Genomic DNA, 27,566 nt, shown 5'->3' with positions numbered 1-27,566 from the left:
CTATTCAAATGTTGGGTAAATTACTCATCAAATGATCAACTCAAATCTGCCCTTGATCACGAAAAAATAAAAAATAAAAAACTACTGAACCACGTTATCATCATTAAACTATTCAAAATGTTGGATAAATTTTCTCCCCGGAGAGAAAATCACTAAAAAGATTTAAAAAGCACCTCATCAAATCTGCCTTGAACACGAACTTACAGTTCACAACTGGCTCCATTATCATAATCAAACCCCTATAAAATTAAGAATTCGGAACAGAGACTCACGGTCAAGCCAGCTCCTATTCACCTACTGGATCCTCTCACTCCCACATCCCAATCTCTTCAATTCTCCCTTAAAAATGACCTGGTGGTGGGCTGGAGCAATCGGTGCCGCCAGGGCAAGCACAACCTATTTTACTAATCTCTTTCTAATGCTATCTATCGAATAATTCTCAGAATACAATGACGTGGCATTCTTTCTTCTTATATTCATAATAGATTCTATTGTTAATTTAATTAATGTCATTCACTATATATGAATATGAAATGAGGGAATATCATGTTACTGTACTTGAAGAATACCTAATAATTACTCACTATCTAATAAGGCATATCTAACAATTTTTATTTTTATTGATTTCACAGAAGAAATTCGATGAAGATGAAGCCCCGCGAAGCTTTCAAAATATGGGATTAGTGATCGGTGTTATAGGCATAGTTGGTAACAGCTTGGCTGAAATATTACCACTCTTAGACACCCCAGGTGGGCCATGGAAAGTCTATGGTGTGGCACGTCATCCACGACCAAACTGGAATTCGGACCATCCTGTCAAGTATATTCAGTGTGATATCTCCGATCCTCAAGAAACTCAAACCAAGCTTTCCCAACTCACCGATGTCACACACATTTTCTATGTCACATAGGCCAACAAATCCACTGAGGCTGAGAATTGTGAAACCAACAGTGCCATGTTCTGAAATGTCCTACGTGCGGTGATCCCCCATGCGCCAAATCTCAAACACATCACTCTCCAGAAAGGTACTAAACACTACATCAGAGACTTCGAGACTGCTGGAAAAATGAGGTTCACAAACGATCAGCCTTTTACAGAGGACTTGTCGAGAGTGGAAGTACCTAACTTCTATTACACTCTTGAGGATGTTATGTTCGAGGAATCCGAGAAAAAAGAGGGACTCACTTGGTCAGTTCATAGACCCAACGTGATTTTTGGGTTTTCGCCTTATAGTTTGATGAATATAATTGGGTCACTTTGTGTTTACACTGCTATATGTAAGCACAAGGGGGTTGCTTTGAAATTCCTTGGTGTGAAAGCTGCTTGGGAGTGTTATTCTGTGGCTGCTGATGCTAATCTTATTGTTGAGCAACATATTTGGGCTGCGGTGGATCCTAATGCGAAGAATGAAGCCTTTAATTGTAACAATGGAGATTTGTTTAAGTGGCATCTTTGGAAGGTGTTGGCCGAGCAATTTGGAATTGAGGAGTATGGATTTGAGGAGGGTGAGAGAGTGAGCTTGGTGGAGTTGATGAAGGACAAGGGTCTAGTGTGGGATGAGATTGTAAAGGAGAATCAGTTGCAACCCACAAAGTTGGAGGAGGTTGGGATTTGGTGGTTTGCAGATTTTACTTTGGGAAATGAAGGTTTGATGGATAGTATGAATAAGTGTAAGGAGCATGGGTTTTTGGGGTTCAGGAACTCCAAGAACTCATTCATTTCCTGGATAGATAAGATGAAAGGCTACAAGATTGTGCTTCAATAAAGTTTTATTTAGTGAAAGTTGCTATGTCTTGTGAATAAGTGTTGGGATTGAGATGAGGTGCAACAGCAATTACCATATTCTTTGTGAAAAAGTAAAAATTAACATACTAAAAAAGTTTTAAAAATGACAAAGTAAAAAAAAAAAATTATCTAATTAAATTTTACCTTTGATATAGAGATGGTAATTGCATAGGGCCGTATCCAAATCTTAGGTGGATGTTGAGGCGAGGTTTTAGATCTGTGTGCTATGTAGTAGTTGAAGTTGCTTTTGTCTTGTGCTGTGCAATGTAAGGGTTACTTTGTTATCTCATATCTGTTGGATTTTGGGTTTTAGCTTTTCTGTGTTATTTGGTAATTGAATAAAAATTTGTTACTAATTTCTCGGAAAAATATATACATCTTAGAGCACTCACAGCAGTATATCTCTATTGCTATATTGCTAAATTATAGCTCCTCAAACATCAAAATCTTGCTCCAGCAGTGGAGCTAAATCTTTTTTTTTTAAGCTCCACTGCTACAGTGCACATCTATAGATAAATGTGCACTTTTCATGAGAGTTAAAAAATTATATATTATTTTATTCTGCCCCGGAGATTAAATATATTATTTCATTCTCTCTCTCACTCTGTATCTCTCTCTCTTTCTTAGTAACTCAGCTCTCATTCTCTCCCAAGAAACTCTCAAGCTCTCATCCTCTCTCAGTCACTCTCCTCTCTCACCGTCACTCTCTCAATCTCCCTCATTCACCGCCACCGGCCCGACTCATCCGTCCCAAGCCACCAATCGCCTCACCGTCACTCTCCTCTCTCACCGTCACTCTCTCAAGCTCCCTCATTCACCGTCGCCGGCCCAACCCAACCGTCCCAATCCACCAATCGCCTCAAACCCATGCCGCTGATCACCTCAGACCCATGTTGTCGACCCACCCCTTCTGCCAACCCAGCTCGTCGACGTTGTGCTTGTTTGTGATTGGTGATTTTTTATTTTGTTTATGATTGGTGATTTTGTTTAGTCTGGGTTGAGGGGGAAAATTGGAGATTTGGGTTTTTTATTTTATTTGTTTTTTTTTTTAATTTTTTTTTCTGCTGTGGACTGCTGGTGCTGGTGGTGTTGGTGGTGGTTGTGGTTGTGATTGTGATTGTGGTTGTGACTGATGATAGAGGTGGTTGTGGTTAGTGCTGTGGATGTTTTTTGGGTAGTGGAATATATTATTTTATTGTAGTGGTTATATTATTTTATTGTGATGTTTATATTATTTTATTATGTTAAAAACTAAAATAGATCCACTGTTGCAGTATGTGTGTAGATAAAATAGATAAAGTAACTTTTGGTGGAGTTAAATTGCTAAATTTTTAGTTTCACTATTGTGGATGCTCTAAAGAAAGAATACATAACACCCCGAACCCCCAAAATTAAAAAACTGCAAGAAAATATGTCATAGTTTAAATAACAAATGATACTCCTGTTTAAATCATAGACCTGCTTTGTGTTATAGCGCAATTTTTTCTTTGGGTACAGACCACAGCCTGTAGGATATAATTTGAAGAATGTGGGCAGTGGGCACTGTTGAGAAAGAGCACACTCAAAACATGTCTCTGGATTCTGCAGAGAAGCTCTCACACACAGAAAATGTGGGCACTGTTGGAATGTCTGAGATTCCCACCTCAAGTTTTGCAACAAAAAGTAATGTTCAATATTTTTCCGCCTATAATTTTGGTTCAAATATTAGTTGCGTGTGTTATTTTGTTGTTGTTTGTGAGCGTTCATGTATTCTTGTTATCACCATAGACTCCTTATTTATGATTGTAAAATGCACGTTAATGATGTTTTTTTAGTGATTAGAATTACTAACAAGCGTAGAGTTCTGCCCACAGTTTGAGTTCTTGCCCTCAAGACCCCCAAATACTTAGTACCTATGAAGGTACCAACTTGCCTAAGAAATGCGTGGTACCCAAGAAAGTTTTTGTGCATATATTTTGGGGTAATACGGCATATGGGTAACATTGGTTCGACATAGGATTGCGTTTTTTTTTTTTTTCTTTTTTTTCTTTTTTTTTTTTAAGTCCAAGGGAATAAATATAAAACTTGGGTTAAGACCCATTAAAAGATATAGATCTAGCTGGGCTGCAAAAGGTTTGGGGCCAAGGGCTTTGATTGAATGTGGAGTCCTTTTATTTCTTGCCAGTGTCAGGAGCCCAATTTCACTTGAGGATTCAGTTAGCGCACTCTTTTTGGGGCTCGACCAGTTTACGATATAGCTAGATAAAAGAAAGAATACAAGTATATCCCGTTTACATAAACCAGCATTTAAAACTCGTAATGACATTATTCAGCAAAAAATAAAATAAAACTCGTAATGACATTAGCTACAGTATATAGGCTTGGAATTTTTTTTTTAGGCAACTAAAGGGATCGGACTTAGGCTTCTAGTGCATTGCAAAAAACATATCAGGTCTATGAACCGACCAAGTCAATTCCTCTTTTTTCTCGGACTCCTCGAACAGAACATCCTCGAGCGTGTAATAAAAGTTGGGCACCCCTAACAAAGTTATAACAATTTATATTTCGATAATCACTAAACTCATATATGAGAATCAACTATTACAAAAAAATTTCTCCCCAAAACATATATTGATTTATATTTTTCCTTTACACACAATTTAAAAATTTTGAAAAACTAAGGAAGCTAAATGTGTAGTATTTTTTTTTTTCTTTTGAGAAGAAACTAAATGTGTAGTTGATTTTAGTCAATCAATAAAAAATATAAAAGGGATAGATAAAAGCAAACGTATTCATGATATAATTGTTTATACATGTCCATATTTGTTTTTTTATACCATGGAATCACCTCATTATGTTAAGCTACTAAGAAATTTATACATTTAATACCCATGTTCTCTAAAAGATTCATGTAGTAGTTGTACAACTGTATCTTGTTTGATCTCTCCCAGGTCTTTAACTTTAGCCCAATTCACAGCATATAAATCAATAATTATGAAAAAAGAACCTAGCAAAATGAAGCCAAACACAATTTCTAAATTTTAACAAATTAGCCAAGAAAATAGTAGGAAAAGATCTTGAATTATAAATTATCATGTGTCAACGAACAATGCAATAATCTATAATTATACTGCAAGAGTAATGCATTGATGATTGTAGAATTGCTAAGGAAATCATCCAAGTAGATGACTATATATATATATATATATATATATGGTCAGGAAAACTTGCTAAAAAGTGTGACCTATGTGAAAGTAAAAAAAATTATAGTAATACAAAAAGTGAAATAATGTAAGAGAATTTGATTAGTAATACCAGCATATAGACAACCTAACAACCATTTATCATTTAAGCTATGTTATTCAAATTGCTTTACTGACATAAAAAACTATTGTTATTATCCTGACAATACTTATCAATTTTCATACATTAACTTTCTCCATTCTAATTAATCCAAGAAGTTCTAGAACTTGTAAAATGCCTATCATAAAGCATTAAAACAAATAGAATGTCAAGATTATAGAGAAATCTAAATGAGAGAGAGAGAGAGGTACCTTTGATATGTAGTAGATATAAAAAACAAACATGTATTGATAATTGAAATTTTTCCATCACAAATACTAAGCTTATTGATTTCAAAAGAGATAAAAAGAGAATATATATATATATATATATATATATATGTATATATATATTCAAAATTTGTAGGGGAAGGAGAAAAGGTATAAATGATACATAAGTGTCATGGGAGGTTAAAGGTTAGAGAAGAGGAAGAGACCTTGTATATTTTGGTAATTAAAAATTGTATTTGTAACTGCTAAGTTGCACATATGGGTGTTTGTGTGTGTGTGTGTGTCTATACATCTATATATATATATATATATATATATATATATATATAAACTCATCGAATTAAATGTGGTAACATAATAGCAAGTCTAAATAGAGAACTTTTGGCCTACCATATTGGTTTATGGAAAATTAGAGACTTTCCATATTCATTATTTTTTTCCCAAAATTTTTTATGTGAGAATGAGATCACATCGAGGTATATTTTTCAAGTAAGAGTAATTGATATTAGTATTATCATGGAAAATATAAAGCAATAGTTAAACATTGTAAGCGTCCCAGAGTTGTTTTCTTAAAAATTATTGTAGGGGCACAAAATCTTCAACGGCCCAAAGGCTATGTTGGGCGCGCACGCGGAAAGTCCCTCACAATAGTATTTGTAGAGAGTGGGCTTGAAAGGCCAGCGTTGGGTCACAGGGCGACGTTTCGGGCCGGACTATAGGTGAACCGATATGAGATAGAGCTTTGGGATGGATATTCAGGCCCATCAATCTCGTGTCTAGGAGGATTTGGCTCCTCGGATCATGTCCGAGGAGCGATGGTGCCGTCCCCGGTTACCCGTCGGAGGGTTTTTATGTGGCGTCCGGCGTGTATTATCCAGACCTTCTCTTTCATCAAGTCTTTCTCCCGAAGCTTCGTGGGAGCCCCCACTCTTTGGTCACATAACATTCTCTTTTATACTAGCCTACGTTCGTCGTCCTTCGTCCACGTGTAGGGTCGATCTTTCCAGGGCAGATATCTGTCCCATCAGTCTAATCCCTGAATTGTGGGAGATGGTCCATAAAGCCTAAAAATCCAGCTCTGTTTGGGGCGATGTCATGTCAATGAAGGGTATTAAGGACTATTTCCGTGAGATATTTTCTGATCTTTCAAGTTTGCCTGTATCCCATTCTTGTCAATGGGGTTCTGGGCTTTCCGAGGACTGAGCGGTCCTCGGACGTATCTTCGAACCACATCGGGCTCACTAATTTTGGGCTTGGGCCCTGGCCTCCTTTAGTTTGGTGACCAGTGGACTCCCCATAAGCGAGCGAGCCGGGCCCATAGACTATTGGGCCCCACAATAGCCCCTCAAAACCCTGCTGTCCAACGTCTTGGTTGGAAATGTGGGTTTTGGTAATACCGAGCCTTAACTGCGGCTCATTTAATTCGGCCCTTGATCAACGTTAGTGACTCTTCACCTCCACGAGGAATGCGCCGGTCTACGAGCCGTTCTTCCTGGATTTACGTTCGTTGCCGTTATGCCGCGTGGTTATCTGCAACGTGCCTTTAATCTCTTACCATTTACGAGATCTTCCAGATGCAACGGTTACTGATGGTGTGGGAGAACGAAACGGCGCGTCATACTCTGGATTTCCCTGGGGATTTGAATGTGTCACATACCTTCTTCTTCGTCCCCTATATAAAGAGAGAAGACAGAGGGTGACCCTTTCATATCCGAATCCCCCACGTTCTTCCCAGAATCCACTTCCTCCATCCGGTTACTCCCTATTTAATAATACTTATCTCATAGTAATCCACCATGAACAAACCCTTCTTTTCCCAGAAACGCCATGTCCCAACAAAACTCGAGATGGCTCGGTCGGGGCAAGGATGGCGGAGGCTTAAGGTTTGCCTCCCCATTCTTTTAGCCAAAATCCGAAGCAGGGACTCATCACACCCCATTCCTGGTGTGACTGAGTCGAAAACCTCCCTTGTCATCTCCGTCTGCTCTCTCATGAGCATACCTAATAAGGCTCCCCTTCTCCCTCTTTTGCTCCTTTTATTTTCTTTTCATTGCTTCCCTCTTCTTCTCCTCCTTCCCGCTCATGTCCTCCATCTTCTTTTTCCCTTGCATTCTTCAGTGACAAGAGCTTGCTGAAGTGCTTCCATGTCTTCCAATTCTTCTCCCTTCTCCTTCATTATTTTTGTATAAGGATCTTCACCTGATACGAGCGGTACTGAGGCATAGAGTTCAGAAAAACTTTGAAGACGAATTCAGAAGACACCTGATGGTTTACATACTTGTGTTACGGATGTTGTTACTGTTTTAACAGTTCATTTTTTGTATAGGCTTGTTTTAGCCCTTCCTTGTACGTTGTAACAATTTTTCATATTAATAAAAGTTACTGTTACTCTATTTCGTATGTCTTGTTTATATATTTTAACAAATGTGAAAGCGCTGCTCGGCATAATAGTATAGCATTTCAATCAATAATAAATAAGGCCAAAGTAAATCGTTGATAAAAAGATGTCACGATGACTTTAACAAAATTATTATTCAACATAACAATCCGACCAGTGAGGAATGAGACTTATCTTCAAATTAGCAGTGATGGGTGTCAAATGCTCGATAAGGTGTGAGAAGTATTTATCCGAGGACATGTTACCCATCGGATGAATGGCCTCCTTAGGTTGACGGTCATTAGGTTGCTCTACCATCTCCATGATGCACGAGCCTTAACCTTTTCCATTATTTAAGCCGAAAAATTTCTTCAATAGGGCAGTTGATTTCCCAAGAAGCCTGAGTCCGAGGACTTTGCAAAACCTGGGCTTTGTTCAGGACTTATACGTTTTATCTTATGTACTTGATTCTTCCCTTAGGCTTGAGTTCGAGACTTGTGTCTTTGTCAGTACTTGGTTTTCCCTTTTAGCTTGAATCCGAGGACCATGCAAGCCTTAGGTTCTGTCCGAGACCAATGTCTGCATCAGTACTTGGTTTTCCCTTTTAGCCTGAGTCCGAGGACCATGCAAGCCTTAGGTTCTGTCCGAGACCAATGTCTGCATCAGTACTTGGTTTTCCCTTTTAGCCTGAGTCCGAAGACCATGCAAGCCTTAGGTTCTGTCCAAGACCAAAGTCTGCATTAGCACTTGGTTTTCCCTTTTAGCCTGAGTCCGAGGACCATGCAAGCCTTAGGTTCTGTCCAAGACCAACGTCTGCATTAGCACTTGGTTTTCCCTTTTAGCCTGAGTCCGAGGATCATGCAAGCCTTAGGTTCTGTCCAAGACCAACGTCTGCATTAGCACTTGGTTTTCCCTTTCATTAGGCATTTCATGAGGTGCCGAACAGGGTGTCCCTGGGCCTCCACGCAAAGCGGGCCTGGGCCGCGAATCCAAGGGACCCGCAGATTAAGAGATATTTCTGCAGCCTCTGGCCATGCGGTACTTCACTGACGTCCCAAGGATCGAGGCGCGCCTTTACGAGGCTCTTTGAGTCTCTCGGCTGCAGTTGACGTTGGAAGTTGAGCCAAGACCACTTTGTCTGTAGTGCTCCTTGGGACGCCGCATGAGTTGACTACCATCATCTTGTCTTTTCAAATAAATAGGAGGGAGAGAGGGTCGCTTTATATATACACCCCTCCTTTTAGTTTTCTCTCACATCAAGCTTCCCATATCCGGAGTTCCCCTTTCTTGGCATAACATGTTGAGAGCGAGGGTTGGGAAGAAAGAACTTCCTCCGCCGCAGAAGCGCCGCGTCTTCATGAGGCTTATAACAGTAAGGTACGGGCACAGGAAGCACAAGTTCAGGAGAGTGCTCCATCTCCACCGAGAGGGAAAGGAATCTTCCCCTCTTTTAGTCAAAATCCGAAGCAGGTTCTGTCCATGCCAGAGTTTTGGTGCGGCAGAAGAAGGATTTTCCCCCATCAGCGCCTCTGCTTTGCGGTAGGCGTATATTTAGAGAAAGCCCCCCCACCTCCAACTCCCTACACCTTTTCTTCAACGGTGTCAGGTTCAAGTTGGGTCTCTTTGGCTGCCTGAGGTATGGGCAGGTAAGGGTGCGGGGGAAGAATAAGGTGTCGGAGCTGTAGTCAACCTTTCCTCCGACGTACCTCCTCGGCTTTCTCCAGCTTTCTTGTATTTTTCTTTTTCTTGCTTATGTAGTTAGCTTCGACGTACACTGATTCCTGCTTTTCATTGTACGCTGTATTATCTTTTCTTTGTAATAAGAATGGAAATTTCTTTATTTGTTTTGAGCACTGTTTCTTTGACAACACTGTTTCTTGAATGGGTGTGCCCTATGTGTGCGTTTCTTCAAGAATGTTTAGAGCCGAATGGCTTGAAGCATAATTCAACTAACTCCAATTTACCAACACTACCAGGCATTATATCGATAATTCATAATAAGTCAAACTTAAGAAAACTAACCGAGATATCAGTTGGATATTCTGTGATAAGCGCGTGAATATCGTCCAAGGCTGATGATTTCTAAGTGATCCGTCTGAGCAAGCGACCGGGATATAGGGGATTCCAGTGACGCTTTTTTTTTGTATTGGGTTTCCCCATAGGCTTGGGTCCGAGGACCATGCAAGGCCTTGGTTCTGTCCATTACTTTTAAGATGTCTTCTTTGTACTTGGTTTCCCCATAGGCTTGGGTCTGAGGACCATGCAAGGCCTTGGTTCTGTCCATTACTTTTGAGATGTCTTCTCTGTACTTGGTTTCCCCATAGGCTCGGGTCCGAGGACCATGCAAGGCCTTGGTTCTGTCCATTACTTTTAAGATCTCTTTTTTTGTACTTGGTTTCCCCATAGGCTCGAGTCCGAGGACCATGCAAGGCCTTGGTTCTGTCCATTACTTTTGAGATGTCTTCTCTGTACTTGGTTTCCCCATAGACTTGGGTCCGAGGACCATGCAAGGCCTTGGTTCTGTCCATTACTTTTGAGATGTCTTCTCTGTACTTGGTTTCCCCATAGGCTTGGGTCCGAGGACCATGCAAGGCCTTGGTTCTGTCCATTACTTTTGAGATGTCTTCTCTGTACTTGGTTTCCCCATAGGCTCGGGTCCGAGGACCATGCAAGGCCTTGGTTCTGTCCATTACTTTTGAGATGTCTTCTTTGTACTTGGTTTCCCCATAGGCTTGGGTCCGAGGACCATGCAAGGCCTTGGTTCTGTCCATTACTTTTGAGATGTCTTCTTTGTACTTGGTTTCCCCATAGGCTTGGGTCCGAGGACCATGCAAGGCCTTGGTTCTGTCCATTACTTTTGAGATGTCTTCTTTTTTTGTACTTGGTTTCCCCATAGGCTTGGGTCCGAGGACCATGCAAGGCCTTGGTTCTGTCCATTACTTTTGAGATGTCTTCTCTGTACTTGGTTTCCCCATAGGCTTGGGTCCGAGGACCATGCAAGGCCTTGGTTCTGTCCATTACTTTTAAGATCTCTTTTTTGTACTTGTTTCTCTATACTGATTTATTTTTCGAAGGTCAGCCCCTAGGCCAGGGAGGGAGGAGTTGGCTCGAGGCCGCAAGCCCCTAGAACTGTCCGCTCCGCTGACAGTGCAAGGCGTAGCCCCTAGACGAAGCCTACGGCGGAGCGACAACTGCACGTCGCCGGAGATGAGAAAAACTCGTGAATCTCTGTTTGCGAGAGGGCTGACTCATGTGCCACCCGTGCCAACGCGCAAGCCTTTCCCACAGACGGCGCCAATTGTAGGGGCACAAAATCTTCAACGGCTCAAAGGCTATGTTGGGCGCGCACGCGGAAAGTCCCTCACAATAGTATTTGTAGAGAGTGGGCTTGAAAGGCCAGCGTTGGGTCACAGGGCGACGTTTCGGGCCGGACTATAGGTGAACCGATATGAGATAAAGCTTTGGGATGGATATTCAGGCCCATCAATCTCGTGTCTAGGAGGATTTGGCTCCTCGGATCATGTCCGAGGAGCGATGGTGCCGTCCCCGGTTACCCGTCGGAGGGTTTTTATGTGGCGTCCGGCGTGTATTATCCAGACCTTCTCTTTCATCAAGTCTTTCTCCCGAAGCTTCGTGGGAGCCCCCACTCTTTGGTCACATAACATTCTCTTTTATACTAGCCTACGTTCGTCGTCCTTCGTCCACGTGTAGGGTCGATCTTTCCAGGGCAGATATCTGTCCCATCAGTCTAATCCCTGAATTGTGGGAGATGGTCCATAAAGCCTAAAAATCCGGCTCTATTTGGGGCGATGTCATGTCAATGAAGGGTATTAAGGACTATTTCCGTGAGATATTTTCTGATCTTTCAAGTTTGCCTGTATCCCATTCTTGTCAATGGGGTTCTGGGCTTTCCGAGGACTGAGCGGTCCTCGGACGTATCTTCGAACCACATCGAGCTCACTAATTTTGGGCTTGGGCCCTGGCCTCCTTTAGTTTGGTGACCAGTGGACTCCCCATAAGCGAGCGAGCCGGGCCCATAGACTATTGGGCCCCACAATTATAATTGCTAAGAATTTGTTTTTCTGAGATGATAAATGGTAAGGATTAGAGATTAGATCTTTAAAAAAAAAAAAAATACATTAGCATGTATGACTTACCGTAAAGTTATTTACATCGTAAAATTAATGAGAAAACCATACAAAGCTAAGTTATAATCTCAAATGCAAAGAAAAAGAGGAACACCATATGCTCCATACCTACCAATCATAATATGTAGAAGATTTTGTTTCTTCTTCCAAAGTATCTTAAGAAGTTAGAAGTTAGCATAGATTTAGATGAGACTAAAGAAAATTAGCAAGAATTTATATAGTAAACATAAATAGAACAAATAACAAAGTCATTTAGAAAATAAAATAAATAAATGGGAGGGAAATGATCATGTACTAAATTAATAAAACGCATTCCAATTTTTTAGACTATTTTAATGGTTAAAATGCAATTATGTATAGGAAAATTTTAAACATGAATATAAAGAAATAGACTAACAATTCACAATTGGAAAAAAAGAAAAAAAAGAAACAATGTATTAGGACATCATAAAAAAATTATATATATATATATATATATATATATATATATATATATAGCACAAACCATAAAATTTGTAGCTGAAAAGCAAAGAAGTTGAGGGGGAAGAAAAGAAAAAAACTAAACTCAAAGGAAGTTTCCAATTCTATTTGTAATTTGGTGACTTATGGGGTGGAAAGAGAGCAATTCAAAATTTATATAAAAAAAAATTAAATCAGTGGGTTTTAAATACAAAAGGAGGCAAATAAATGTGTTGATGGGGAGAGAAGCCGTTTTAAAATGGTTGCCATGTGTTAATTAATGACTCCCTTACCTTAATCAATTATTAACTTCTTTATTTGACTCTTCTTTAAATAAAATAAAATTAAATTAAATTAAAAAAAAAAAACTCTTTATTAGCTGGTTTGTTGAGAAAGTTCATTCAATTGGGCTAATATTGGTGAACAAATACCATAACATTAACATCAATGCATTAAACGATTTTTATTGTGGAGGAGGAGGCTAGGAGAAAGGTTAGTTTGCCATAGATTTAAAAATAAAATAAACTAAACCATTAAAACTATACTCTTTATTTTCTATCTATGGAATCCAGACAATACAAAACAAAACATTACCAAACCAAAAAAGGAAAAAAGAAAAAAAGAGTTTAATTGTTTCACATGTACTAAATCAATAAAATGCATTCCAATTTTTTAGGCACAAACAATTTAAATGGTTAAAATGCAATTATGTATAGAAAAATTGTAAACATTGAATATAAAGAAAAAGACTAAAAAAAAAAAAAAACAATGTATTACAACATCATAAAAAATAAAAAATAAATAAAAATCTAGCACAAACCATAAAATAAGGAGATGATAAGTCAAAGAGAGAGAGAGAGAGAGAGAGAGGATTGATTGTTGAATTTAAGGCAATTGAGATTTAATGGTGAAGTCATTAATAGAAGAAAAATTAGCAATTTGTTTGGTGGGAAGATGATGTTTTTTTTTTTTTTTTTTTTTGAGAAGAGGAATATGATGAGTTGAAAGAGAGATATAGATAAGATGTGGGCTTTATGGTGAAGATAAGGAGATGATAAGTCAAAAAGAGAGAGAGAAAGAGAGAGAATTGATAGTTGAATTTAAGGCAATTGAGATTTATGGTCCGTTTGGATACAGCTGAAAACTGAAAACTGAAAAACACTGTAGCAAAATAATTTTTAAATGTGTAAATAGTACCATGGGACCCATTTTTAATGAAAAAGTTGTTGTAAAGTGAAATTTGTGGGTCCGTGAATAGTACACGATGTGCACTGATTGGCTGAAAAAAGTTTGAAAAGTCCAACTTTGCGGCTACTGTTCATTGAACAGTGCATGAACAGTAGCCACAAGTCTCAAAAACGCGTGAAAAAAAAAATTTGGAAAAACGCACACGCAAACATTTCAGCCAAATCCAAACGTAGTCTTAATGGTAAAGTCATTAATAAGAGAAACATTAGCAATTTGTTTGGTGGGAAGATGAAGTGTTTTTTTTTTTTTTTTTTTTTTTTGAGAAGAGGAAGATGATGAGTTGAGAGAGAAATAGAGATAAGAAGTAGGCTTTATGGTGGAGATAGGGGTGAGATTTATTTTATATTTTTTAGTATTTTAAAATTGATAGAAATTATTTTTAAATTGTTGGACAAATACAAAAAAATATGATGAAAATGATATGGCTGCTAACGTGACTTAACATAAACGTAACAACATTAAATGCTACACTTCAACTTTTAGTATTATATACATTATATAGATATAAATTACTATTCCATAACAATGAACATATATTTCATATAGAAATCTTCAATTTAACATACTAATAGGCATACAAGTATCTCAAACGCTATAATTTACAATATCAATACATTACAATAACTTTTCAGCAGTCAAAATTTTAAAAAGAGAAATTCATAAAATTAAGGAAAAAAAAAAGTGTTCTAGGTAATTGCAAAGGAAGGTAACAAATTTTTTATTAAAAAAATCACCAATGGCATGGAATCAGAGTTTGAAGAAGAAGAAGAGTTTTTTTAAGCGTTGGGTGAATTCAAACTTCATTGGTACCTTGGAAACCTTTGTTGTTCCTGAGAATAATAATTGATGAATAAATTGATTTTCATTACATTCAACATATCATATAAATAACTAAAATTCACATAAATTAGATTTGCCATGAAATTAGAGAATAGTGGAGAGATGTTACCTTAATGATACTTTAAAGTAATCTTATAACAAGAAGTAATTTAATTACCGTCAATTCATATACATTTTTAGATGGCGAGGTTGAGGCATGGACCATGTCACTGTCTTGAAACAATACACTTGTCTACAGGGTTTTCAATGTAGTAGACAAAACATTGTGTGTGCTGCCCCCGGGATACAACAACTCAACCATCTTCACTAATTATACTTCAAGGCTACACCGCTTGTGGGATAGAAAGCTCTCAAATAGAAAAGATATGTACCAATTGGTCATTAAATCATGTTTAAATCAAATTAGACTTTATGATGTTTCTGTATACAAAACGTTTGAATATCACTAAAGGATTGATAGCCATAAAAGTGATAAACCGTTTGAGCATTTTATGCTCATTAAATTGAGCACAAAAGATAAAAACTGTCAAATGACAGATTTTGCTAATAAAAAGAATTTAAAAAACCATCTTACACCCTTGGTGCGGTGGTCACTTCATAAGTATAAGTACTTGTGGGGTGTAGGGGGGCAAGGACCGAGGTTCAAGTCTCCAAGAGAGAACTTCATACACATATACACTTAGATTATGTTAGAGTAGAAATTTGATCTTGTCTAAAAAAAAAAATTAAAAGGTATAAATTTTAAATCACTTAAGTCGGCTATTAATTAATATTTAAAATATTGCATTTCATATAAAAATGTTTCAACAACCTTTTAAGAGTAATACTAGCTATTGGCAAATAAATGATAGTACTAACGTAACCTAAGAAACTGTCAGCTTAGCAATGAGATTATTCAATTAAAGTTTTGAATTGCACAATGTAAATTCAAGCACTCAAGGCCCAGCCCAACGGACCCATCTTAATACCTGATTCAATGGGGAGCCCATTAGCAGAAAAGAAAGAAAAACCCAATAACCAAATACCAAAAAGTCAGGGAACATGGACGAGAATCCTTCGCGCAACAAAAATCCCAATTAAAGAAACAGAGGTTGGGGTCGCTGAAACCAGAAGAGAAGCAATACAGAAGGCTGATCCACGACTGAGCAAAATCCAAAAGACCTCAGAAGATGATGTCCTCTGCTCAACCCCAGCGGCGGTGGCTGTTGTCCAGCCACGCCGAAAGCCATGAACGGCATCAGCTGGAACTGCCGTGGCATGGGGAGGCCACGCGCAGTCCTGGAACTCACCGAGATGGTGAAACAGCATTCCCCAAGCTTCGTTTTCCTGATGGAAACCAGATCAAAAGATAAGTTTCTCAAAAGCCTTTGCCGTAAATTCAAGTTACAGAATTTGTTTATTGTTCCTAGACTCAATACTGGTGGGGGTTTAGCTCTGTACTGGAAAGAGGACCTGAACTTAAAGGTTCAGAGCTCTTCTCCGTCGCACATCGATGCAGTAGTCGCCCCAGGAGTGGATGACGCTTGGCGACTCACCGGTTTCTACGGAAATCCGGTAACCGCCAACCGGGAACACTCTTGGGCGCTACTCAAGCATCTCGGTCTTCAATTTAATCTGCCGTGGCTCTGTGTAGGTGATTTTAACGAGATTGTGAAGGCGGGGGAAAAAAGGGGCGGTGCTCCTCGGCCTGAGCGCCAAATGATTGATTTTAGAGGGGCTCTTGACTTTTGCGGCTTTAGGGATATCGGATTTGTGGGTGCACCGTTTACATGGTGCAACAATCAATTCGACGGAGTTGTTACTTGGATCAGATTGGATAGGGGAGTGGCAACGGCTTCCTGGCTGCAGCGATTTCCTACGGTTCGAATTCATCACATCTCGGGTTCGCTATCTGACCACTGCCCTCTGTGGATTTGCTCTGATGACGAAAATGTTCGTTTCTATAAAAGTGGCAGACCGTTTCGCTTCGAAGTGATGTGGATGAGGGACTCTGGATGTGAAGGGGTGATAAAAAACGTGTGGGATGATCCTTTCCCAGGCAACCCCATGAATAAGGTCGTTTCCAAGGTTGAGGCTTGCGGCTCTAAGTTAAAAACTTGGAACAAATGTACTTTTGGGCACATTCGGAATCTTTTGGTGAAGAAAAAGAAATTGTTAGCTCAGGCAGAAGCATTGTCAATGGCTGGTCAGAATCATGAGCTAGTAAGGTCCTTAAAGGGGGAAGTTTATGAGTTAATGGTTAAGGAAGATTGTATGTGGCATCAACGCTCTAGGGTGGATTGGCTTAAGGCGGGGGACCTCAATACAAGCTATTTTCACAGCCGTGCAAGCCAGCGAAACCGAAGAAATTTTATTTCCAAGCTGACCCGTGAGGATGGCCGTGTCATTGAGGAAGAACAAGAAATTGGTCAAGAGTTGGTTACGTATTTTAGGGAGCTGTTTACTTCGGAAGCTCCATCCAATTTCGATCCCATCCTCCAGGGAATCGAGAGAAAAGTGACGCCTCTGATGAACATGGAGTTGACAAAGCAGTACACAGCAGAGGAGGTTGAGGTAGCCTTGAAACAAATGAAATCCGTATCAGCCCCCGGCCCTGACGGTATGCCTCCTATCTTCTTTAAACATTACTGGAATATTGTTGGTCATGATGTTTTATCTGCTACTCTTTCTGTCCTAAACTCCGGAACCGTGCCATCTGATATAAACCATACCTTTATCTGCCTGATACCAAAAATTAAATCCCCTGAAACAGCAAAAGACTTCAGGCCCATAAGCCTCTGCAACGTCATTTACAAACTCATTTCAAAAACCATAGCCAACCGTCTTAAAAAATGTCTCCCAAAAATTGTCTCTGATTCCCAAAGCGCTTTCCTATCCAACCGCCTCATCACAGACAACTTGCTAATTGCCATTGAAACCTTACACCACCTCAAACAAAAGAGATTAGGGAAATCTGGTTCCATGGCCTTAAAACTCGACATGAGTAAGGCTTATGACCGGGTTGAGTGGAAATTCATGGACAAATTGATGGAGAAGTTAGGATTTGATAGGAATTGGATCAATCTGATTATATCTTGTATAAGTTCTGCTTCTTTTTCAATTCTTATTAATGGTGTCCCTCATGGTCTTATCCATCCCCAACGTGGTCTCCGACAAGGGGACCCGTTGTCTCCAGATCTGTTCATCTTGTGTGCAGAAGGTTTGCATTCGCTTATCCAGCAAGCGGCGGACATTGGTGCAATCACTGGTGCATCCTTGTGCCGTGAAGGTCCCAAGGTGACTCATCTTTTCTTCGCGGATGACAGCCTGCTATTCTGTCGGGCAAACAATCATGAATGCTCCGCTATTTTGGATTTGTTGGATAAGTTTGAAAGGGCTTCGGGGCAGAGGATCAACCGCGCCAAAACCCAACTCTTCTTTAGTACAAACACAAGGCAGCAGGTCCGAAACTCCATTAAAACCAGATTGGGGGTCTCAGACTCTCATCATATCGAAAAATATCTTGGGCTCCCTTCTTTTGTGGGAAGAAGTAAAAAACATAGCTTCAGCTACATCCGTGAAAGGGTTTGGAATAAAATTCAGGGGTGGAAGGAGAAACTCCTCTCCCAGGCAGGCAGAGAGGTGCTGATCAAGTCTATCCTTCAAGCCTTGCCTACCTTCACGATGAATTGTTTCAAGTTACCAAAAAGCTTATGCAAAGACATAGAATCGCTAATTCGCAAGTTCTGGTGGGGTTACAGCGGTGAGCAACGAAAAACCCATTGGGTGGCGTGGAATAAGCTTTGTCTCCCTAAAAGCCTTGGGGGTTTGGGGTTTCGTGATATTGAAAATTTCAATCTTGCTCTTCTTGGGAAGCAGGTGTGGAGGCTTTTACATAATAGGGATTCCTTATTCTTTAAGGTCTTTAAAGCGAGATTCTTTCCCTCGTGCTCAATCATGGATGAAGGTGTAAAAACCTCTGGATCCTATGCTTGGCAGAGCATTCTCAAGGCGCGCCATGTTCTTGAATTGGGTTCGGCCTGGCGCATTGGTGATGGTCACACTGTCCGGATCAGAGGAGATAAGTGGCTGCCTGGTAGACAGCCCAGAAAAATCCTTTCTCCCCAAAAATCTCTCCCAATGAACACCAAAGTTTGTGCTCTGTTGTCCGAGAATGGTGCTGGCTGGGATGAAGATCGGGTCAGGGGTGATTTCCTCCCTTTTGAGGCTAGGGAAATCCTGAGCATCCCTCTAAGCTCTCGGCAATCCCCTGATGTCAGATTCTGGAATGAAACAAAGAATGGCGTTTACTCCACCAAGTCGGCCTATCGTCTCTTGGCCATGACTGCAAGCAATAACTTTCCTGGTCCTTCATGTTCTTCTGCCAACAAAGAGCTCTGGTCTAACATTTGGAAACTGAATATTCCAAATAAAGCTAAGCACTTTCTTTGGAGAGCTTCCTCCGAGTCTCTTCCAACAAAAAAGAATCTTTGCCGAAGGAAAATAATTACAAATGACATCTGTGATCTATGCCGGGACTGTCCTGAAGATGGCATCCATGCTCTTTGGGAGTGTTATTTGGTCAAAGAAATTTGGTGGATGGAAGATTCATGTAGGCCTTACATTTCGGAGAGATTTGTCAATTTCCAGGACCTTTTCTTGGGCATCCTTAAGAGGATGGACTCCCAGCTGGTTGAAAGAATAGCTATGATTGCCTGGTGCATTTGGTTTAAGAGAAATTCGTCCCGGACTGGTTCGCCTTCTCTGCCTTTTTCCCAGATCCACTCGGATGCCATTGAACGGCTTCAGGAATTCCAACATGCCCAAGATACGCCCCTGGCTCCTCCCCATCCTCCAAATCCGGTTTGTTGGTCCCCTCCTCCCAATTCTTGGTGTAAAGCAAACTACGATGGAGCCATCTTCCAGGAGCAACCAGCTGCGGGGTTGGGTGTGGTGATCAGGGACCATGAAGGTAAAGTTATTGGAGCTCTCTCCGAACGTGTTGCCTTACCCCCATCTGTCGAAGACGTGGAGGCTCTTGCCTGTAGGAGGGCGATTTTGTTGGCTTTGGAGCTTAATATTCTGTCAGTGATTTTTGAAGGGGATTCCGAAATCATAACCAACTCTCTCAACTCATGCGACGCGTGCTTTGCTCCCTTTGGCCACCTGATTGAAGATGCTCGGCACCTGGCCTCTGGTTTTCATGCTGTTTCTTTCGCTCATGTTAAACGAAAAGGGAACGGGGTAGCTGATAAATTGGCAAAGATAGCCAGACAGTCCCAATCCCCCCAAATCTGGTTTGGTGACATCCATTGTGATGCCCACAATCTTGTAATGTTGGACAGTCTGTCCTGTTGATCTTTTGGTTGAATGAAAGGATTCTTCTTTCTCAAAAAAAAAAAAAAAAAGTACTATAAAGCATATCTGAATCCAACAATGAGCCAACAACTCAATGGACAAAGTTTAAAGATCAGCCATTTTGAGGATTAATGTATTCCATTTCTTATTCCAATATTTATAGGGTCAGTCAGGAAACAAGTTAACATAACAAATCAACACCGGTCTCAGTTTCTCAAAATAGGTACTAGAATTTAATATCATATGAACTACAAAAGCATGATATACGCCCCATTCAAGACTTGGGTTTTAATCTTGTGCCATCACATATACAAATCAAAACCTTAGCCTAATCGTAGCAAAGTTCATTCATGGAGGTTGGTTTGGAGTATGATAAAATAGGACCTTTCTATCATTTTTAATTTATATTTCCAATTATTTCCGTTCTTTTGTTTGTCTAGTCTATCTATCTGAGCTAGAAAACCTATCCTCCTTTTAGCCACAAAACCTTTTCATTCTATGTGACCACAGAAATAATGTTCTTTTCATATTGTCTAGGAGCACATGCTTATCCACGCACAAGATTGTGTCAGTGGCGAGCTCCTATAAAATTGATGTAAGATTAATCACAAATTATCATCTCAACAGAACTTAAAAAAGCAATACATATATGCAGTACACTTTTCTTTTTTTATCAGGCAAATACATTTCATTGTACATATCATACACGTTACAAGCAAATTTGTGACGAAAGGGTTATAGACAAATTTGCACACCCCCACAAAAGTCCACAACAAAAACACAAATAAAAAATTGGATTTAAATAGTGCTTCTATCGCATGGTTATTTTATCAAACAACAACAAAAAATTCCATTACTACAAGTAATTTTATCCAACAAGGATATTCACATTTTCTTCTTTTAAGGCACAATCTTATAAGCTTTCATCTTATCTATCCAAGTAATCATCGAATCCTTGGAGTTCCTAAACCCCAAGAATCCGTGCTTCTTACTCTTATTCATACTATCCACATAATCCCCTGCCTTCAGCATTGCATCCACAAACCACCAAACTCCAACTTCCTCCAACTTTGTAGGTTGCAATTGATTCTCTCTCACAATCTTGTCCCACATTGGACCTTTATCTTTCATCGACTCTACCAAGCTAACTTTCTCACCCTCCACAAACCCATAATTCTCAATCCCAAATTGCTCAGCCAACACCTTCCAAAGATGCTTCCACTTAAACACATCCCCATTGTTACAATTAAATGCTTCATTCCTAGCATTAGGATCTACCACAGCCCAAATTTGTTGCTCAGCAATAAGATCAGCATCCGAAGCCACATACTAATACTCCCAAGCCTCTTTGCTTCCAGGGAATTTCAAAGTAAGCCCCTCGTGCTTACATATAGCCGCATATACACAAAGTGTGCCAATTATATTCATCAAACTATATGGTGAAAACCCAAATATGGTAGTCGGCCTATGGACTGACCAAGTCAAACCTTCTTTATTCTTAACTTCCTCAAACAAAATATCTTCCTGAGTGTAATAAAAATTGGGCACATTCAAACGTGGCATGTCCTCCATAAAAGGTGGGCTATGATATTCAATTTTGCCAAAGGTTTCGAAGGGTCCTACATAGTGTTTGACACCTGTTTGTAGACATATGTGTTTGAGATTTGGCGTATGAGGGATCACCGCACGTAGCACGTTACGGAACATGGTACCGTTGGTTTCACAATTTTGGGCCTCAGTGGGCCGACTTGCCCATGTGACATAGAAGATGTGTGTGACATCAGTGAGTTGGGAAAGTTTGGTTTGGGTTTCTTTTGGGTCAGAGACATCGCATTGGATGTACTCAACTGGGTGGTCTTTGTTCCAATTTGGGCGTGGACGACGTGCCACACCATAGACTTTCCAAGGCCCACCTGGGGTATCAGAGAGTGGCAAGATTTCAGCTAAGCTGTTGCCCACAATGCCAGTCACACCAATCACTAAGCCTACACTTTGGTAGCCTCGTGGTGCTTCATAATCTTCCTCATATTTCTTCTGTAAAATTCATAGAGAAAGAGTTAGCATATGTGTTGGTGTACAAGATTCATACTAGCAAAGTCTTGGTGTATATAGAAAGAGTGAGGGAGTTTATACCTTTGCAGCGCCAACAGATCTAGCCCACCACCAGCTCATTCTGAAATTACTGTAAGTAAGAGGGTTGTAGATGTAAGCTTAACTATTTATTTAGCCAAAGAAAAATAAATATTCTAATCTGATTTGTGTACTGGCTATCGGCTTCAACTTATATAGAACATAAAAGAAAATTCCAGAATCAGAAAGAAGACAGTCAACATAAATGACATGAGCCATGACATAGTACTAGGTGACATAAGCCATGACTGGGGCGGCTTGATGTATTTGGGGTCTAAGGTGAAAATTGATCATCTTATTTTAGATGATGTAGAATTTTTTTCTTTTTTTAGAAATTTTATAGACAAAAAATTTGACAAAATTTTTCATACTTGTTGATGTGGTAGATTGATAGTGGTAAGTAAAACAGTGGTGTTAATGGTAAACTTAGATGAAAACTAGTAAAAGTTTGTCAACTAAACTCTTATTATTATTCTTATTTTTTTTAGAAGTGCAACATTCACAATATTTTTTACAACGAATCCTAGGTTTTAAGTTGCTTTTTGTTTCTTATTTGAAAATATCACTATAATTTTTTTTTTTTTTTTTTTTTTGCCATCAACAACAGGCTATAACAACCTGTTACTTAACATTAGTTATAAAAGTGTTGTTAAAAATATTGTGGACATTACATTTTTCTTTATTTTTTATTTGTTTTTTATCTGGTAAAAAAATTTATTTTATTTATTGATCATAAATAACCCCATTAGTTAAGATTTGGAGGCGTTTTTTTTACTTAAGACCTTAGACGGCTGCATTTTTTGCTTCACCATTCAACCGGCCCAGCGCATGACATATAGATATTCACAGATAATAATTTGTTTAAAATATAAACCTGCTTTTAAGCTATTGGGCTGCTCGGTGCTCACTAGCAAAAAAATTTTAGACTAAAAAATTCAAAAGTTAACGTTACACGATTACGGAAATGTTACAAAGGAACAAGACTTTTTTCTTTTCATCTTAAAAAGACACTGCAACCCTCAAGCTTCCAAATAAGAACGAAGCCTCCCAAGAGTCCACGCTTGACGCTTCTGTCCAAGAAAAATACATGTCATGGCTTGTGTCATTAACACACCCACTTTCAACTTTTTTATGTAATTGGGTGAGATTGCACTTTCAACTTTTTTATGTAATTGAGTGAGCTTGTAATTGACATATTTAACTCTCTGATAGTGGCAATTATTGAGGATGAATGAATTGAAAAAATGGATGATAAACCCAACATTCATGTGCACATGAGGTATGATAATGAAAAGAACTTGGTTTGGGTTCAATACATCCAGTGCACTGGGCTCAGTTAGATAGTAATACGTATTCAAAAATTGACATGTATCACCATCTTAAATGTCATGGCTTGTGTCATTAACACACCCACTTTCAATTTTTTTATGTAATTGGGTGAGCTTGCAATTGATATATTTAACTCTCTGATAATGGCAATTATTGAGAATGAATGAATTGAAAAAATGGATGATAAACCCACCATTCATGTGCACATGAGGTATGATAATGAAAAGGACTTGGTTTGAATTCAATGCATCCAGTGCACTAGGCCCAGTCAGATAGTGATACGTATTCAAAAGTGGACATGTATCACCATCTTAATAGATCCAATGCCACTGGACATTAGACCCAAGTCTAGCCCTAATGAAAATATGGATGAAAACAGAGAACTAATGAACAAATTAATGGCAGCAGATGGTTGCTTTTAAGTATATTAATTGCCTTTGAACTTAAAATAAGTAATCAAAAGGATAAATTCAAGAGTCCTCTATTTAGTCATTTCTATTGAGAAAAATTATTAAATTTTTATATTTAAAAATTTTTTGAATAGCTATTTTTAATTAGCTTCTTTTTCTTTCTTTCTTTCTTTTTTTTTTTCTTTTTTTTTTTTTTGTAATAATGGATCATGCCTAGACTAAAGAAATAGGTAAGTTACAAATAAAGCCATCCAGGTCCATGGCTAAAGCATTCGTCAATCTCCACCATAAGCAGTGGGATATCAAAATAAATAAAATTACAAGATAAAAAGATTCCATGGTTGGCAAGACCAGCAAAACTATGGTTTTCTTCCCAGTAGATGTGTCCAATTCTTTTGTTAGGAAACTCATCCAATAGGATCCTATAGTTAAGGAGAAGAGGTATCAAGGAGTTATTTAAAGAGTATTTTTAAGAATAATTACAAGGATGAGGCGTCCACTTCGATAATGAGGCATCTTATTCAATCTTTGGTGTAAGTGCATATTTATGTTTAAAATGAATAACATCATCTTTGTTTAAGACTTTAAGTTTGTATTTGTTTTATATATATTACAATAAATAAACTATTAATCCAATTATTTGATGTCTTGAAGCATTCTTCTCGACTTATCGTCCAGCCAAGCGTCCATCCAAAGCCTCCATTCCTTTGGATATTCCTGCTCACAAAAAACAAATTATTGGTAGGGATAGTATGAGTCTTTCACAATCCTTTTTTGGTACTTCTCCAACATGAAATTGAGTCCGTCTATTTCACCGTCAAAGAAGACTACATCAGTCGGTTCTAGATTTCTTCTACAAAACAACATTGGTGAAGTGTTAGCTCCATCATGCGTTCGGGTGGAGAAGAATTTGAATACTTTGATTGGAGATAGTTTTGATTCTTTTCTTTTCTTTTCTTTTATGTTCACGTACCTTTATGATGTAATCGTGCTGCATTAGGTTTGGTTAATGTTGTAAAAAAGAAAAGAAAAAAAAAATCATTATTTGTTCAAAAGAATGCCTCTCTTTTCTTGTCTTCATTATATAGTTAATTCTATCTAAATAAAGTTTATTTTCGTTTCTACTTAAAAAAAAATCTAATTATTTGAATCAATGATGTAATGGTTAAAATATTAAACCATGTCAACATCATTTGGCTATTCAAATGTTGGGTAAATTACCTCATCAAATGATCAACTCAAATCTGCCCTTGATCACGAAAAAATAAAAATTAAAAAACTACTGAACCACGTTATCATCATTAAACTATTCAAAATGTTGGAGAAAATCACTAAAAAGATTTAAAAAGCACCTCATCAAATCTGCCTTGAACACGAACTTACAGTTAACAACTGGCTCCATTATCATAATCAAACCCCTATAAAATTAAGAATTCGGAACAGAGACTCACAGTCAAGCCAGCTCCTATTCACCTACTGGATCCTCTCACTCCCACATCCCAATCTCTTCAATTCTCCCTCAAAAATGAGCTGGTGGTGGGCTGGAGCAATCGGTGCTGCCAGGGCAAGCACAATCTATTTTACTAATCTTTTTCTAATGCTATCTATCGGATAATTCTCAGAGTACAGTGACTTGACATTCCTTCTTCTTATATTCATAATAGATCAGACTGTGAATACGAAATGAGGGAATATCATGCTACAGTACTTGAAAAATACCTAATAATTACTCTCTATCTAATAAGGCATATCTAACCATTTTAATTTTTATTGATTTCACAGAAGAAATTCGATGAAGATGAAGCCCCGCGAAGCTTTCAAAACGTGGGATTAGTGATCGATGTTACAGGCATAGTTGGTAACAGCTTGGCTGAAATATTACCACTCTTAGACACCCCAGGTGGGCCATGGAAAGCCTATGGTGTGGCACGTCGTCCACGACCAAACTGGAATTCGGACCATCCTGTCGAGTATATTCAGTGTGATATCTCCGATCCTCAAGAAACTCAAACCAAACTTTCCCAACTCACCGATGTCACACATATTTTCTATGTCACATGGGCCAACAAATCCACCGAGGCTGAGAATTGTGAAACCAACGGTGCCATGTTCCGAAATGTCCTACGTGCGGTGATCCCCCATGCGCCAAATCTCAATCACGTCACTCTCCAGACAGGTACTAAACACTACCTTGGAGACTTCGGGACTGCTGGAAAAATGAGGTTCGCAAACGATCAGCCTTTTACAGAGGACTTGTCGAGAGTGGAAGTACCTAACTTCTATTACACTCTTGAGGATGTTATGTTCGAGGAATCCGAGAAAAAAGAGGGACTCACTTGGTCAGTTCATAGACCCAACGTGATTTTTGGGTTTTCACCTTATAGTTTGATGAATATAATTGGGACACTTTGTGTTTACGCTGCTATATGTAAGCACGAGGGGGTTGCTTTGAAATTCCCTGGTGTGAAAGCTGCTTGGGAGTGTTATTCTGTGGCTGCTGATGCTGATCTTATTGCTGAGCAACATATTTGGGCTGTGGTGGATCCTAATGCGAAGAATGAAGCCTTTAATTGTAACAATGGAGATTTGTTTAAGTGGAAGCATCTTTGGAAGGTGTTGGCCGAGCAATTTGGGATTGAGGAGTATGGATTTGAGGAGGGTGAGAGAGTGAGCTTGGTGGAGTTGATGAAGGACAAGGGTCCAGTGTGGGATGAGATTGTAAAGGAGAATCAGTTGCAACCCACAAAGTTGGAGGAGGTTGGGATTTGGTGGTTTGCAGATTTTACTTTGGGAAATGAAGGTTCGATGGATAGTATGAATAAGTGTAAGGAGCATGGGTTTTTGGGGTTCAGGAACTCCAAGAACTCATTCATTTCCTGGATAGATAAGGTGAAAGGCTACAAGATTGTACCTCAATAAAGGATTTTTCTGTGAAAGTTGCTATGTCTTGTGAATAAGCGTTGGGATTGAGATGAGGTGCAATAGCAATTACCATATTCTTTGTGAAAAAGTAAAAATTAACATACTAAAAAAGTTTTAAAAATGAAAAAGTTAAAAAAAAAATTATCTTATTAAATTTTACCTTCGATATAGAGATGGTAATTGCATAGGGCCGTATCCAAATCTCAGGTGGATGTTGAGGCGAGGTTTCAGATCCGTGTGCTATATGTAGTAGTTGAAGTTGCTTTTGTCTTGTGCTGTGCAATGTAAGGGTTACTCTGTTATCTCATATCTATTGGATTTTGGGTTTTAGCTTTTCTGTGTTATTTGGTAATTGAATAAAAATTTGTTAGTAATTTCTCGGAAAAATATATACATTAAAGAAAGAATACGTAACACCCCCAACCCCCAAAAAGAAAAAACTGCAAGAAAATTTGTCATAGTTTAAATAACAAATGATACTCCTGTTTACATAGACCTGCTTTGTGTTGTAGCGCAATTTTTCTTTGGGTACAGACCACAGCCTGTAGGATATATAATTTGAAGAATGTGGGCAGTGGGCACTGTTGAGAAAGAACACACTCAAACATGTCTCTGGATTTTGCAGAGAAGCTGTCACACACAGAAAATGTGGGCACTGTTGGAATGTCTGAGATTCCCACCTCAAGTTTTGCAACAAAAAGTAATGTTCAATATTTTTCCGCCTATAATTTTGGTTCAAATATTAGTTGCGTGTGTTATTTTATTGTTGTTTGTGAGCGTTCTTGAATTCTTGTTATCACCATAGACTCCTTATTTATGATTGTAATGCACGTTAATGATGTTTTTTTAGTGATTAAAATTACTATCAAGCGTAGAGTTCTGCCCACAGCTTGAGTTCTTGCCCTCAAGACCCCCAAATACTTAGTACCTATGAAGGTACCAACTTGCCTAAGAAGTGCGTGGTACCCAAGAAAGTTTTTGTGCATATATTTGGGGGAAATACGGCATATGGGTAACATTGGTTCGACA

The 27,566-nt window shown here is 38.9% G+C and overlaps 2 protein-coding genes and 2 pseudogenes across 3 annotated transcripts; 3 read left to right on the top strand and 1 right to left on the bottom strand.

Annotated features, from left to right (window-relative positions):
• The first annotated feature begins 147 nt into the window (after nt 1-147).
• Nucleotides 148-26,911, top strand: LOC126709473 (3-oxo-Delta(4,5)-steroid 5-beta-reductase-like). Of its 2 annotated transcripts, XM_050409737.1 has the most exons (3): nt 148-294; nt 25,089-25,179; nt 25,398-26,911. In XM_050409737.1, the coding sequence occupies exons 2-3, from the start codon at nt 25,141-25,143 to the stop codon at nt 26,532-26,534; spliced, it is 1,176 nt and encodes a 391-aa protein (XP_050265694.1). In that variant the 5' UTR covers nt 148-294; nt 25,089-25,140; the 3' UTR covers nt 26,535-26,911. The 2 variants fall into 2 exon arrangements, with proteins under 2 accessions (XP_050265694.1, XP_050265686.1); XM_050409729.1 differs by lacking the exon at nt 148-294 and having other exon boundaries at nt 24,971-25,179.
• LOC126709513 (3-oxo-Delta(4,5)-steroid 5-beta-reductase-like) lies at nt 301-2,098 on the top strand (annotated as a pseudogene).
• LOC126716179 (uncharacterized) lies at nt 15,637-19,746 on the top strand. The gene has a single exon (XM_050417210.1). It carries the CDS (start codon nt 15,637-15,639, stop codon nt 19,744-19,746), a length of 4,110 nt encoding a protein of 1,369 aa, XP_050273167.1.
• On the bottom strand, nt 20,532-22,032 carry LOC126709510 (3-oxo-Delta(4,5)-steroid 5-beta-reductase-like; annotated as a pseudogene).
• Nucleotides 26,912-27,566: the final 655 nt, after the last annotated feature.

This window comes from Quercus robur, chromosome 2 (genome assembly GCF_932294415.1).
Source record: "Quercus robur chromosome 2, dhQueRobu3.1, whole genome shotgun sequence".
NCBI classification, from domain to species: domain Eukaryota; kingdom Viridiplantae; phylum Streptophyta; class Magnoliopsida; order Fagales; family Fagaceae; genus Quercus; species Quercus robur.
The sequence above is the reverse complement of the archived record's forward strand: the minus strand, read 5'-3'. Positions and strand labels throughout refer to the sequence as shown.

Bases quoted from the DNA above. Each gene is read 5' to 3' on its own strand.
- LOC126716179 (XM_050417210.1), top strand. From the start codon at position 15,637: ATGAACGGCATCAGCTGGAACTGCCGTGGCATGGGGAGGCCACGCGCA.
- LOC126709473 (XM_050409737.1), top strand. From the start codon at position 25,141: ATGAGCTGGTGGTGGGCTGGAGCAATCGGTGCTGCCAGG. The intron at 25,180-25,397 runs GCAAGCACAATC...TTGATTTCACAG, and splicing joins GAGCAATCGGTGCTGCCAGG to AAGAAATTCGATGAAGATGA.